Here is a 15,354-nt window from a genome sequence, read left to right on the forward strand (position 1 = left end):
GCTCGTTCCCCCATGTGCCAAACTACGAGGAGGTACTAGCAGCCATGTGTTGTGACGGGATCTCAACATGGCGGTGACACGGAGGGTGACGAAGCTAAAGCTATGGCCGAGAAGAAGAAGGCTCGGCGAGGCGCTGGTGGGGGTCGGCGCTTTGCAAGGCTTGTCATGCTTCGGGTCAGGCTTGAGATGGAGTATGAAGATGCGGACTTTGAAGAGTTTGAGGTTGGCTCCAGGCACTTTCGGGTGTGTCGGGATGGCAAAGTAGACGATGTCGATGAGCTCATCAAGATTAAGCCATTCGCCATCGTCAAGGGGTCCCTCTCTAAAGGTATCAACACCACATCACTAGATCCTGGTTTTAATCTGTCCATTAGGATTATGCTTTCCGTACTTGTCTATTGTAGTATCACATTTTCCCATTTTTTAGGTAGGGCATAAAAGTATGAAATCTTATATGGCTATTTTTAAGGGCGTTTACTATTTTCTTATGTTGTTAAAGCTTTAAATATATGGTTAGATCATAACCCGGGGTGGAGCTAGGACGAGACCCCCTGGTTGCGTTCCGGGTGTGACATCCCTACACACATGTCTAGCATACTATTGTGAACTATACTAGGTCCATCGCCGAGTGTGCGTCTGGCACCCCTTGGCTATAGGTAGCACCAAACGAGATAATAAGCTTGTCTGCAAGAGGCGTTTCTTATTTTCACATGGTGTACACTCTTATACTTCCTGGTTTCATTCGGTTTACGCTTGTATGTTTTCCGATTTCACGCATACACTCCTTTTCTCTCTCTAGGTACAACGGTGACACAAATTTATGTATTGATCCGTAGATAACTATATAGGTTATGCATCAACCTAACCCGAAAGACCACTCTGAAGTTACATTTTTCCATTCTTAGGTAGGACACAAGGTTGTAATGACATAATATGTTGAATGTTCTTGGATATTTTTCAAATTATCTATATATGGTTTACACAATTTTTATGCTATTTGAGTACAAAAAACTCATGTGTAGATTTTTTATGCAAATTCTATGGTTTGCCCCAGAGCTACTGCTTCATTCATGCATGGGCCAGTCCCATCATCTCAAAAGAAACAAAACCACTCTCAGATTATTTCTTCTCGGTGCCAAGTAAGACACAAAGTCATGAAGTAATGTTGCCATGTTATTATATAAAAGTGTTAAGAATCTCTATATACATGGTTAGATCATGAGCACACTATAAAAAAGTGCTTGGTACCAAAGAAAGAAAGTCTATGGTCCATGCATTCCATTTCAAGGGCAATACTACAAATACCCCTTCTTTCAAGGGGCCAACATGCAAGATTCACTTAATTGAAACACTTGCTTCTAGAACCACCTCATTCCTTCCGCATGTCGTGTAGCCACTCACTGGTGTGTGGGCCCTATCACACGCCCCCTTATCTAGGGGTCTCCGTTTTTGCGACCATTTTGTATATATGGGACTGTCCTCGCCCCCATGTGCCAACCTACACATTCGGTTCCATGTGTCATTAAAAACTCTACCCATTTACCAATTTAGGTGAGGCTCCTTCCCCTAGTGACTACAACGAGGTACTAGAGGCCATGTGCAGTAGCGGGATCTCAACATGCCCGCGGTGACACGGAGGCTGAAAAAGCTAAAGCTGTGGGCGAGAAGAAGAAGGCCTGGCGAAGCGCTTGCGGGGGTCGGCGCTTTGCAAGGCTTGACAGGCTTGGGGTCGGACTTGAGATGGAGTACGAAGATGTGGACTTTGAAGAGTTTCAGGTTGGCTCCAGGGATTCTGACTTCGATTTCGGGCGTCGAGATCAAGCCATTCTCCACCATCTAGAGGTCCTTCTCCACAGGTATCGACACCTCTAGGGACTCTAACTTGGATCTCGGGCGTGGCGGGATGGGAAAGAAGGACGATGACGACGAGCTCGTCAAGATCAAGCCATTCACCATTGTCAAGAGGTCGCTCTTGAAAGGTGTCAATGCCACATCCCTAGATCTGGTTTTAATCCGTCTATAAGAGCATCTCCAACAGTCGCCGCGCTAAAATGCAGCGCGTGCTCACTAGTAGAAAAAGGGTCAAACGTGAAGCACATTAGTGCCGGTTTGAATTAGAACCGGCACTAATGTGTACATTAGTGCCGGTTCGTGGCGGCGATCAATAGTACCGGTTCGTGGCGAACCTTTAGTACCGGTTCATGCCACGAACCGGTACTAAAGAGGCTGTGTCAGCCTGCGGTCAGGCTATGGCCCCACCATCACCATTTAGTGCCGGTTCGTACCACGAACCGGTACTAATGAGGTTATGGCAAGCTGTTTTTAGTCCCACCTCGCCAAGAGAAAGGCAGTATGAGCGGTTTATAAGCCGTGAGTGCACAAACAATGACGAAGAGTTGCAATGTTCACCTACATGTTGATTAGCTTCAAGCCTTGCGGAATAGCATAGATTGCACTGAGCTATGTGCAGTGCAGTCTACACTATTCCGAATGGCTTGAAGCAAATTAACCAGCATTGCACCTCTTTTTTATTTTTAATAACTTATTTAAACTCCGGACTTCTTTTGTGTTCAGTATGCAGCATTTAAAGCGACGTCATCAATTTCCAACATGTTCTGACATCATTTGTTGTTTTTCGGTCATTTACCAAATTGTTTAGAGAGCTAAATGACCGTGAAATTGAAAATCACTACAAAATGAATCCTGAAAATGTTGAAACTTGGCATGGTATCATCATATCACCCGCATAGCATGCGTGAAAGAGTAGAGAGGGTCACGGCAAAAACTGGACGCACTTCGTGTACAAACTGGACAAACTCTTTCCGAGTATCAGGGTTTCGGAGTCCGGAGTGAGGAATCGATGCCGGTGAAGACCCTACACAAGGAGTGAGTGAATATTTGGCATGTACCACCCTAAGAGCACTTTTAAACACATGGTATGCCAACTCCTAGCTTTTCGTGCCATCCCGATGCTCCGGAGCCCCTCTATGGCGAAACCCTAGCCCCTCTACAACTTTCACCAAAGCCCAGAGTGGGTACTAATGTGCATCCCACCAATCACGAAGAATCACACGGATCGTGTGTTTCTTTCTAGCTCTTGCGAGTCGTTGGATCAAGGGTGTGTTTCTTCCTAGCTTATGTGAGTCGTTGGATCGAAACTGGACATACTCTTTCCGAGTATCAGGGTTTCGGACGAGAACTACTCATCTGTTACATGGCCACTTCAATGTTTTTTAAACTTATTTGAACTCCGGACTTCTTTTGTGTTCAGTATGCAGCATTTAAAGCGACGTCATCAATTTCCAACATGTTCTGACATCATTTGTTGTTTTTCGGTCATTTACCTAATTGTTTAGAGAGCTAAATGACCGTGAAATTGAAAATCACTACAAAATGAATCCTGAAAATGTTGAAACTTGGCATGGTATCATCATATCACCCGCATAGCATGCGCGAAAGAGTAGAGAGGGTCACGGCAAAAACTGGACGCACTTCATCTGTTACATGGCCACTTCAATGTTTTTTAAACTTATTTGAACTCCGGACTTCTTTTGTGTTCAGTATCCAGCATTTAAAGCGATGTCATCAATTTCCAACATGTTCTGACATCATTTATTGTTTTTCGGTCATTTACCTAATTGTTCAGTATGCAACATTCAATTTCTAGAAGAAAATAAATAGAAGAAAATAAATAATGCAGAAAATAAAAAACTTTGGGGTGGCAGCGCAAGGCCTTTAGTACCGGTTGGTGGCTCCAACCGGTACTAAAGGCCCCCACTTTAGTACCGGTTGGTGGCTCCAACCGGTACTAAAAGCCTTCGTTTTCCGCCGCTTGGCCTAGCGAAAATAGGCCTTTAGTATCGGTTGGAGCCACAAACCGGTACTAAAGGCCCATCCTATATATATAGCACTTACGAAAATTTCAGTTTCATCTCCCCACTTCGTTTCCAACCTCTCGCGAGACATCGCCGCGCGCGCCGCTCGATCCCGTCGTCGCCGCCCGTCGCCCGTCGTCCGTCGTCATCGTCGCTGTCCCCGCCGCCGCCCGTCGTCGTCGTCGTCTCGCGCTGCCGCCCTGATCGCCGCCGCCGTCCGTCGTCATCGCCGCGGCCGTACGTCTCTCTCGCACCCGCGCCGCGCGCACCGGCCCGTACGTACGCCGCCGCCCCCGCCCCGTACGCCGGCGTCCCCGCTCGTACGTACGGGGCGGCGGCATACGGGGCGGCACTACAGTATGCACACACACATATACACACATACATACACACACATACACACACACACATTTTTTTACATATACACACACACACATACACACACACATTTTCTGTTTTTTAGAAAAGTTAATTAGATGATCGAATATTAGATTAATGTCGAATGTTAGATGAATTAGATAGAAAAGTTAAATATATATTAATGTCAATTATTAGAGATGAATATAGCTAGATATTAATTAGGTATATGAGATTTGAACTAGTTGAATAATTAATATAACTAGTTTATTTTTAGTAAGAAAATTGTCGAACTAGTTTATTTAGGTATATGAGATTTGAACTAGTTGAATAATTAATATAACTAATTTATTTTTAGTAAGAAAATTTAGGTATCTGAGATTTGATGATCTAATTAAAATATTATTTGTTAATGAGTTTTTCTGTTTATTTAATTTTTTATATATTTTTAGTTTATATAAATGTTACATTAATGTCGAATGTTAGATGAATTTGATAGAAAAGTTAAATATATAGTAATGCCAATTGTTAGAGATGAATATAGTTAGATATATTAATGTCAAATGTTAGATGAATATATATTTGGCTAGATATAGGTGTTTAATGTTTCACCTATATGAACATAGGAAATGTCATCTGACGACGAAAAAGATTTCATTATGTGCGAACACTGTGAAGACCAGCGCGGCCTGTGTGACCAAAATTTCCTTGTTGATGGTAGGCGCTTCAGCATCAAGCTGGATGAGACATTCGAAGTTGATACAGTAAGTCACTTTGTCAATTATTATTTGAATGCAAAACTTATGCTTCATTTGCTTCAACTTATAATTTTAAATTTTCACTATTCTACTAGCGCATCCCCTGCCATGCAAGAATTTTTGTCTTGGATAAGATAGGTTTTAGTGCTACAGATGATATGGAGGTAAAGAGAGTTTACTTGAAGACGGAGCATGGGTATACTTTCAACGTCAAATTATATAATGGAGACACATACACCCATTTTGAATGCAAAACTTGGCAAGCACTATGCAAGGCTTATGCATTTGAGCCTGATATGGTTATCACCTTTGATATTCGTCCGGAAGATGATATTGAAGGTAATATAGACATCTGGGTCGATGTGCAAACGCCTCCAGTTCTACCATTTGGTGAGTTTTTCTCAACCATGCATGCATATGTTTATGTCTTTCATACAGTTTATTCAAAAATAGTTGACAACTAATTTGTATTGTCAGCTTATTTCGGTTCAAGCAAACATGTCCGGCGCTTGGTAGACAGGACTTACTACTGCCCCGGGGCTCAACTAAACTACGAGGAGATAAGTCATTATGTTTCATGGCTTGAGGATCTTAATACTGTCAAGACAAAATTTTTTCCTGAACTTAGAAATGTTAGTACTCAAAACTTCCGACCAATGGTGATCGTATTGAACTACGGTCACATCTATAATCGAAAGATGGTAAGATTTTAAATATTTGTCCTTAATTAGTGCATCTTTTGCATACATTATTTTTGAAGCTAAACTTTCATTGATTAGTATATTAATTACTATACGATGTTCTTCAACAGGGACTTCCGATGACAGTTGTGCCTCAGTGGATCGAGACAAAAGGTCGCATGCCAATGGTTAGCTTACGACCAAGATTTCTTACATTGCACATGAGTGCATTCAGGATTTCTGAAAGCGAAGAATGCTTAATAGTGAAAGATTGGAGCAAAATTGTTAACGATCGCAGAGAAGTACTAGGGAGCAGTAAGGAGAAGCGCAACCCAAGATTAGGAGACAAATTCATCTGCATGCTCCAGTATGATGAATCAGGAGAGCTATACATGTTCTATGTTATTCTACCTGAGAGGGAGCAGCAGGATCAGTAGCTACTAGTTCATGCTCTTAATTAGTACTTGTCTCATGTCCGTGTCCTGAACTTCGATGTTGGTGATGATTATGTTGAACTTGATGATATCTTTGCTTTTGTTACAAAGTGAATGTTTCCTCTTTAAGCTAGCCAGCGTTGATGATGATTAGATAGCTAGCGGTAATGACTATGATGATTAAATAGTGGTAATTAGACGACTATGATGATTTTTAGCTAGCTAGAGTTTATTTATTTATTAATATGCGATGATGATGATGATGATGACAACTACAACTCATTATAACGTAAAACAATCCTAAATTAAATTGATAACACAAATTTAATTGAAAAATACAAAATAAAACAAAAACCCACAACCATTTAGTACCGGTTGGTGTTACCAACCGGTACTAAAGGGCTCCCGGCCCCCGGAGCTGGTTCTTGCCACGTGGATCCCCTTTAGCACCGGTTCGTGCTGAACCGGTACTAAAGGGGGGGCCTTTAGTGCCGAAACGTTAGTGCCGGTTCCTAAACCGGCACTAAAGGGTCTTACGAACCAGTGCTATTGCCCGGTTCTGCACTAGTGGCTAAACAGTGCGTACATTTTTTTTAATAAAATTCATAGGTAGAAAAAATGATACATAGATATTTTACATAGTTCCATAGCATAGATAAATAAAAACTATTTTAGATAGTGCAAGGACATAGATAAAAACTACTATATAGTGCAACTACAGCCTACTCCCAGTCGTCGTCGTCGTCATCGTCGCCATCCTCGCTGGTCTGATCCGAGGTATCGAGCCACATGTCTTCCCAACGATCATCATCAGACGCAAAGATCGTGTCACCACCATTCTCAACGACTTCGCACTGGAATAGCGCCAGGGCCTTCCGCCGACGCCTGTCCAACCGCTCGTGCACCGTCTCGAAGGTGCCGAGGCCGAGCCGGAGTTCGCCGGACCATATCTCGGAGTAGAACCCGCCGTTGGGGCGCTGGCGGACACCGCGGTAGCCCGACGCTCCTCGGCGGCGCGGCGGCATGGTGGCGGGGCGCTGGAGCGGTGGCGCGCGTGGCAGCGGAAGCAACCGAGGAAGCGGTGGAGGCGCGCGTGGCAGCGGAAGAGTAAGAGAAGCGTGTGGAATAGGCGCGTGGCGAGCGCCGCATTTTATAGGCGCGCCGGAAGCGGTGCGCCAAAAAAAGCACGCGACTTGCCGCCTTTTCCCGCGCGCGCGCGAATTGTTCCCGTGCGCGCGACTTTCCCGCCGCCGCTGGAGCGCGCCGAAACATCCCGCGCGCGCAGAAATCTCGGTTTACCGTGCGCGCGCCTTTTGCCGCGGCTGTTGGAGATGCTCTAAGGATCATACTTTCCATCCTTGTCTATTGTTGTATCACATTTTCTCATTTTTGGGTCGGGCATAAAATTTTGAAATAGCATATGGCTATTTTTAAGGGGGTTAAATATTTTTTTATGTTGTTAAAGCTTTAAATATATGGTTAGATCGTAGCCCGGGGTGGAGCTAGGACCAGACCCTGTAGTTGCGTCCGGGATGTGACGTCCATACACACATTTGTAGCATACTATGGTGAACTATATTAGGTCCATCGCCAAATGTGAAATTGGCTCCCCCTTGGCTATAGGTAGCACCGAACCAGTTAATAAGCTTGTCTGCAAGAGGCGTTTCCTATTTTCACATGGTTTACACTTTTACATTTCCTGGTTTTATTCGGTTTAAAATATGATGAACACACTTTTTTAAAATCATGAATAGATTTTCTAAGTGTCACATACATTTTTTAATGGTACATTTCTTTCTATTACGTGAAGATTCTTTAACACTTCATAATTCTTCGACTATCCAGGTACCCATGATCATGGAGTTCGAGCCACGAGGAGGTTAGGAGCAAGGAAGAAATGAAGCGCTAATCTGAACACCAGTGACAGAAATATGTGCTACGGTAGTGTGGATCCACTCCTTGGGGAGACATGAGGTGAAATCATTAAACATCCAGTGCTTTTGTCTGATCTTGATTACGAATGGTAGCATAGGGTAGCATTTTGATGAGGGTATATCATGTGCTTACTTTTTTAGAAGGCAGGGGTGTCGCACAATCTTGAGCAAGAAAAATGCTTGGTACCGAAGAAAGAAAGTCAGTGGTCCATGCATTCAATTTTTAAGGGCAATACTAGAAATACCCCTTCTTTCAAGGGGCCAACGGGCAAGATTCCCTGAATTGAAACACTTGCTTCTGGAACCACCTCGCTCCTTCCGCCTATCGTGTAGCCCCTCACTAGTTTGTGGGCCCTACCACATGCCCCCTTGCCTAGGCGTCGCCGTTTTTGCGACCACCGTGTATATATGGGATTGTCCTCGCCCCCATGTGCCAACCTACACATTCGCTCCCATGTGTCATTAAAAACCCTACCCATTTACCAATTTTGGCGAGGCTCGTCCTTCCCCTAGTGACTACTACGAGGTGCTAGCGGCCATGTGCGGTGGCGAGATCTCAACATGCCCGCGGTGACATTGAGGGTGACGAAGCTAAAGGCGTGGCCGAAAAGAAGAAGGCCCGGTACGGCACTGGCGGGGGTCGGCACTTTGCAATGCTTGACGTGCTTGGGGTCGGGCTTGAGATGGATTATGAAGATGTCGACTTCGAAGAGTTTGAGGTTGGCTCCAAGAACTCTAACTTGGATCTCGGGCGTATCGGGATGGCAAAGGAGGACGATGACAATGGGCTATTCAAGATCAAGCCATTCACCATCGTCAGGAGATCCCTCTCTAAAGCTATTGACGCCACATCACTAGATCTGGTTTTAATCTATCTATTAGAATTTTACTTTCCATCTTTGTCTATTGTAGTATCACATTTTCTCATTTTTAGATAGGGCATAAAAGAATGAAATCGTATATGCCAATTTTTTAAGGGTGTTAAATATTTTCTTATGTTGCTAAAGCTTTAAATATATGGTTACATCATAGCATGGGGTGGAGCTAGGACCAGACCCCGTAGTTACATCCGGGGTGTGATGTCCATACACACATGTGTAGAATACTATGGTGAACTATACTAGGTTCATCGTCAAGTGTGAACTTGGCTCACCCTTTGGCTATAGATAGCACCAAACCAGTTAATAAGCTAGTCTGCAAGAGGCGTTTCCTATTTTCATATGGTTTACACTCTTACATTTTCTGATTTTATTTCCTGATTTCGCATGTAATGCTGTCACGTAATCCTGTCGTATACTAGGTTTTTTCTCCTTTAGCATGCAGTTTTTTCTCCAGATGAAGCGGACCTGAGTTGGATTCTAACTCCGTATCTCTAGCTGCCTTAATTTCCAACTCCCTCATAAATCTGCTTGGGAGAGAGGAGGCGAGGCGAGGGTGTGATCTATGGAGCCAGAGCAGCAGACGTTGTCTAGGTCCTTCTTGGCTGCGATATGATGGAGCGCCTCCTCGACGCCAGCTGTGCTGGTTGCGGCCCACACGCCCACAGGTGGTGGATGGAGGTTACGCCACCTGCCCGACGAGATGCAAGAGAGGTCGATGGGGGAGGCAGGGCCGCGGGAGCGAGCAAGGTAGCCGGTGATCTGTGCACGGCTCCGTCCTCACTCCTCCACAACGTCGCGGCGCACAGGCCATCGGCCATGTCCTGTCCGTCGAGCAGTCCTCAAGGCGTCACCCATATGCTGCTTTTCTCCATGGCTGCGGCGTCCAACCCGACAGCGGCCACCCAGATGAAAGTTTGCGTGGAAGCATATGCTTTTGGGCAGGGACGCGTACGTGACGAATGTTCAGCAGTTTGCTAGCTACTCTCTCTCGAACAAAATGATAGTCAATTTCTATGTGTTTTGTCCTTGCATCAAATACTGGATTTACTGATAAATATGTAGCACCAATGTTATCACACCAGAGGCGTGCAACAGGTGAATGCATAACTCCGAGTTCATGTGGCAGAGCTTGAACCCAAATAATCTCAGCAGTAGCATTAGCTAAAGATTTGTACTCAGCCTCTGTACTAGACCTGGAGACGGTAGCTTGCTTACATGCACTCCAAGAAATCAAGTTAGGACCAAAAAACACACAGAAACCTCTTGTTGACCTTCTGTCATCTGGGCATCCTGCCCAGTCAGTATCAGAAAATGCACTAACAATATTGGAGGATGACTTTGTAAATTTTAGACCTATACTCATAGTATCTCTAAGATATCTCAAAATTCTCTTAACTGCTGTCATATGCTGAGAAGTAGGAGAATGCAAGTACTGACATACCTTGTTGACAGGAAAACAAATGTCAGGTCTTGTTAGTGTTAAGTACTGCAAAGCACCTACCATACTTCTATATTTGGTTGACTCTTCGGCCCCCAATGGTTCTCCTTCTTCTCTTGACAATTTTTCTGATGTAGAGAGAGGCATGTTTGAAATCTTGCAATTTACCATTCCTGCACGCTTAAGCATGTCCAAAACATATTTTTCTTGGGTGAGAAGTATTCCATCTTTTACTTTTCTGACTTCAATTCCCAAGTAGTGTAGATCACCTAAATCTTTCAAGGCAAAATCCTTCTTAAGATCTACCAACAGCGCTACAGTTGCATCTTGTGGTGAGCTAGCGACAATGATATCATCAACATAGACCAACATAAAAATAGTGATTTTTCCTCTCCTATAAAAAAACATGGAAGTATCTCCTTTGGATGATTTGAAACCAAGTGTCTGAAGTTTTTCACTTAATTTGGAGTACCAAGCCCTAGGTGCTTGTTTTAATCCATATAGAGCCTTATCAAGCTTGCAAAGATAATTTTCATTGCCTTTTACCTCATAATCAGGTGGTTGCCTCATATAGACCTCTTCCTCTAGAACGCCATGGAGGAACGCATTCTGAACATCCAATTGCCTCAAACTCCAGTTTCTTGATACTGCAACAGAAAGAACAAGTCTGATAGTACCTGCTTTCACAACGGGACTAAAGGTATCTTCATAATCTATATCATATCTCTGTTTAAACCCCTTTGCTACTAGCCTTGCCTTATACCTATCAACTTGACCATCTGCCTTCCTCTTAATACGGTAAACCCACTTGCAATCAATAACATTTTTCTTTTGTGTTGGTGGGACTAGATAACATTTTTCATTCATAGCCATTTTCCACTTAGTATCATTTAAAGCTTCATGTAGACTACTTGGTTCACCAGTGGTCATTAAACCCCCAAACCGAACCTTAAGCTTGTCATACCTGACCGTACCATCTGTATAAACTTGCGGTTTTACAATACCATGTTGGGATCGTGTTCTCCGAGTTGGCACATCAGGAGCTGTATGAGGATCCAGAGCAGAGGATCCGGCAGAAGAAGACACAGCCGCACGAGATCCCACTTCGATCCTGTCGTCAGCGGCGCGAGATCCCATATCGATCCCGCCGCCCGCAGCAGGGGACCCGCCATCCTGTCTTGCTTCTGCGCCATCCGATGCTCCCGCGCCAGGTTGGGCCACCTGGCTGCGATCGAGAGGCGGCGTGCGACGCGAGGAGCCGGTCGGCTGGTCCCGCGCACCAGCGGTTGGCCCACCTGGAGAACCAGCGCCCGATGCACCCACACGTCGTTCTCTGGGTGGAGTGCGCTGACCCGAGGCAGATTCGCCTGGGCTGCCTGCACCTGCGCCGCCTGCGCCAGAATCAGCGCCAGGATCAGCCTCGGGGTCGGCGCTGACAGCACCTGGATCTGCTTCGTACTCCGTGCCATTTTCATCTTGTTCTGGCTACATAAAATGATACATGCGAGCTGGATTTTCACCAGGATTAGTAGGAAATTTAGCATGTTGATTAAATACACGTTCTTCCCCATGATCAATAGGCTCGGAGGGAGTAGTTTCAGGAAGCAACAAAACTTCAGAGCGAAGAGGGGTGCCTGCATTTGGATTGAGTGCTTTGAACGGAAAAACCATCTCATCAAAGATAACATCACGAGATATATAGACTCGGTCGGCAGCAACATCAAGGCACTTGAAGCCTTTGTGAAGGTTACTGTATCCGAGGAAAACACATTGTTTGGATCTAAATTCTAATTTTCTAGAATTATATGGACGGAGATCTGGCCAACAAGCACATCCAAAGACTCTAAGCGAATGATAGTTTGGCTGTTCATGAAATAAACAGCCCAGGGGAGTTTCATAATTGATCACCTTGCTGGGTGTGCGATTTATTAGATATGTGGCAGAGAGAAATGCCTCATCCCAGAATTTGAGGGGCAAAGGGAAAGTCCCACGTCTACAATGTGGCGATGTTTTCTTTTGGCTGATCCATTCTGCTGATGAGCATGTGGACAGGAGATATGGTGGGTAATTCCTAGTTGGCGAAAAAAGTGTTTAGGCGTTCATATTCGCCTCCCCAGTCTGTTTGCATGGTGATAATTTTTCTATTGAACAATCTTTCAACTAACGCTTGAAATTCATGGAAGATCTTAAAAAACTTCAGATATGTGCTTGAGAAGATAGATCCATGTGAATTTGCTATAATCGTCAATAAAAGATACATAGTAGTTGTTTCTATTGATAGAATCACGGGCAGGGCCCCATACATCGAAGAAAATTTGCTCTAAAGGAGCTTTAGATATACTGAACGAATTTGGGTAGGGGAGTTGATGACTCTTGCCCAATTGGCAAGCATCGCAAACACCCTCTTTATTCAACTCACTACTAGAAAAAGGAATATTGTTGTGGCTAAGGACATGACGAACGATAGTGGATGAAGGATGCCCTAGCCGACTGTGCCACCTGTCCATGGACACTTTATTGACACCAAACGCCTGTTTGCTTGAACTCAACGGAGCCGATGATAGGGGGTAGAGACCACGTCTACACCTTCCGTGGAGGAGGGTTTTCCTCGTTCCCTGTTCCTTAACGAAAAAGAAACGTGGGTGAACTTCAAGAAAGGTATTGTTGTCAGTGGACAAACGATGAGCTGAAATAAGATTTTTTGTGGCATCGGGTACATGCAATATATTTCTGAGATGAAGATCACGAGTAGGGGTTCGAACAGTGGATTGACCAATATGACTAATTTCCATACCTTCTCCATTTGCGGTGTGGACTTGCTCGTCGCCGTGGTACTTGTTGCAGACGGTCAGCTTGTCGAGCTCGCTGGTGATGTGATCTATGGCCCCCGTGTCAAGGTACCAGTTTGTGTCCACTCCATAGGACGAGTTGGTGGCTGATCCTGCACTCTTTTCGTTCTTGGTGAAGGAGATGTCAAAGCGTTGGTAGCACTCGACGGCGGTGTGGTTTGGTTTCTTGCAGATCTGGCAGACGACCTCAGGAAGATCGTTGCCTCCTCCATTGCCGTTGCCACGGCCTCCATTGCCGCGGCCACGGCCTCCATTGCCGCGGCCACCTCCTCCGTTTCCACGACCACCATTGCCACGGCCGCCTCCGCGACCATAGCCACCATGGCCACGGGACACGGCGTTGGCCGAGGACTGAGAGGACTGGTTTCCTCCTTCAAACATGGCAAGACGCTTTTCAAAACCGATCAGCTGGGAATAAAGTTCAGCTACCTTGATGGGCTCGGTTCTTGCAGCGCAGATGGACGAGACGAACGAGATGTAGTCAAAGTCGAGTCCAGCGAGGATGTAGGAGACCATGTCATCATCGTCGAGCGGCTTCCCTGCTGAAGCCATCTCGTCGTCTAGCGCCTTCATGCGCCCGATGTATTCAGCGATGGTCGCGGTGCCCTTTTTGGTGGTGGAGAGGGCGATCCGCGTGTTGACGATGTTGGCCTGCACTTGGGCGAGAAACATCTCCCTGATCGCGGTCCATGCCGCGGCGGCCTTGGTGCAGTGGGCGACTTGGATCATCACAGGAGCAGAGATTGAATTGAAGATAAAACTCAACACCTGGGAGTCTTGCGCCAGAGCGATGTGATGCGCCGGATTTGGCACATCGGTGGGCTTGCCATCCTTATCAGCAAGCTTGGCCTCCGGGAACAGATGATCGGGGTTGAGGTGGTCGATCAGTTGGGCTCCGCGGATGGTGGCTAAGGCCTGCGCGCGCCAAACGAGATAGTTGCCGCGGTGAAGCTTGTCAGCAATGGGGATGAGGGCGTATGGGGCGGCGGCGGCGGTGCTGGAGCTAGCCATGACTACTAGGTTGGATGCGGTAGAGGAATTAGGCTCTCAATACCATGAAAGTTTGCGTGGAAGCGTATGCCTTTGGGCAGGGACGCGTACGTGTTTATATAGCCAGGGATAAGAATGACCACATCCCCCGTCCCCCGTGCCGCTCCTGCGAGCGGCCCGGGTGGAACCCTAGATCGCCGCCGCCGCTCCCTTCCTTCGCCTTCCTTCTCCCTCGCCGCCGCCAGGGGACGCCGCCGGGCAAAGCCCGCGCGTGCACCGGCGGCGGCGGGGCTCCCTCCCTCCTCGCGAGGCTCCTGGGCGGCGCGGGACGGCCGGCCCTCACGGCGGCGCTCGGCTCGGCTGCAGGTCGTGTCGCCGGCGGATCTGCGGGGCTCCCCTTTGGTGGCGCTGCGGCGATGGCGGCGGCGTGGTCTGCGCGGGGCGGCGAGGCGCGGGCTCTTCCTCCTCCCGATCTGATGGCGCCGCGGTGGCGTCGGCGCTCGGGCGTGCGGCGGGGTCCGCGAGGGTGGTCGGCGCGCGACGTCTCCCTCCCCGATCTGATGGCTCCACGGTGGCGCCAGTGCTCGGGCGGCGGTTGGCTTCGGCAAGCGGTGGCGGGCGCTGGGATCTCGGCGGCGCTCCGGCGTGTGCAGGCGGCGGCGGTCCCTGTGCGCGGTCGGCAGCTCCGTCTCTGACCCGGACGGCGCGGGGGATGGCGGCGGCCCGGCGTGGCCGGCGATCTGGATGCGGTGGTGCCGGTGGCTTGCTGATTGCCGGTACTCCAGGGTCTGCCTGGTGGTGCTGGTGGTGACGGCGGCCCGTGCACGAGAGTTGGATTCCTTCGAACTGATCTGGGTGAAAACTTGCCTTCGGCTTCTGCTAAGGCCGGCGGTGGCGGCGCTATCTGCGTCGTTCCCTTCTTGAAGGCATCGCCGTGGAGAAGTTTAAGGCCACTCTCTGCTACCTCTGGGGGAAACCCTAGATCGGATGATCGGATGACGGCGGCGCTCTGGTGTCGTTCCTCCCTTGGGGGCGTCATTTTTTGAGGTACACACGTGATCGAGGGACCAGTGGACAGATTCTTTGGTGGAGCGGTGCTTCATCCTACACACTGATGGCGACGGATCTTGACGGCGTGGCGCAGTGCAGATTCGGAGT

The 15,354-nt window shown here is 47.2% G+C and overlaps 1 protein-coding gene and 1 pseudogene across 1 annotated transcript; both read right to left on the reverse strand.

Moving 5' to 3' along the window:
* Positions 1–6,826: 6,826 nt before the first annotated feature.
* Positions 6,827–7,129, reverse strand: LOC147987146 (uncharacterized). Its single transcript, XM_087542295.1, has one exon. The coding sequence runs from the start codon at positions 7,127–7,129 to the stop codon at positions 6,827–6,829; it is 303 nt and encodes a 100-aa protein (XP_087398421.1).
* Positions 7,130–13,598: 6,469 nt separating this feature from the next.
* Positions 13,599–13,740, reverse strand: LOC125541892 (small nucleolar RNA Z247; annotated as a pseudogene).
* Positions 13,741–15,354: the final 1,614 nt, after the last annotated feature.

The sequence above is a fragment of the Triticum urartu genome, chromosome 2A, assembly GCF_056163025.1.
Source record: "Triticum urartu cultivar PI428250 chromosome 2A, HENAU_Tu73, whole genome shotgun sequence".
Taxonomy (NCBI): Eukaryota; Viridiplantae; Streptophyta; class Magnoliopsida; order Poales; family Poaceae; genus Triticum; species Triticum urartu.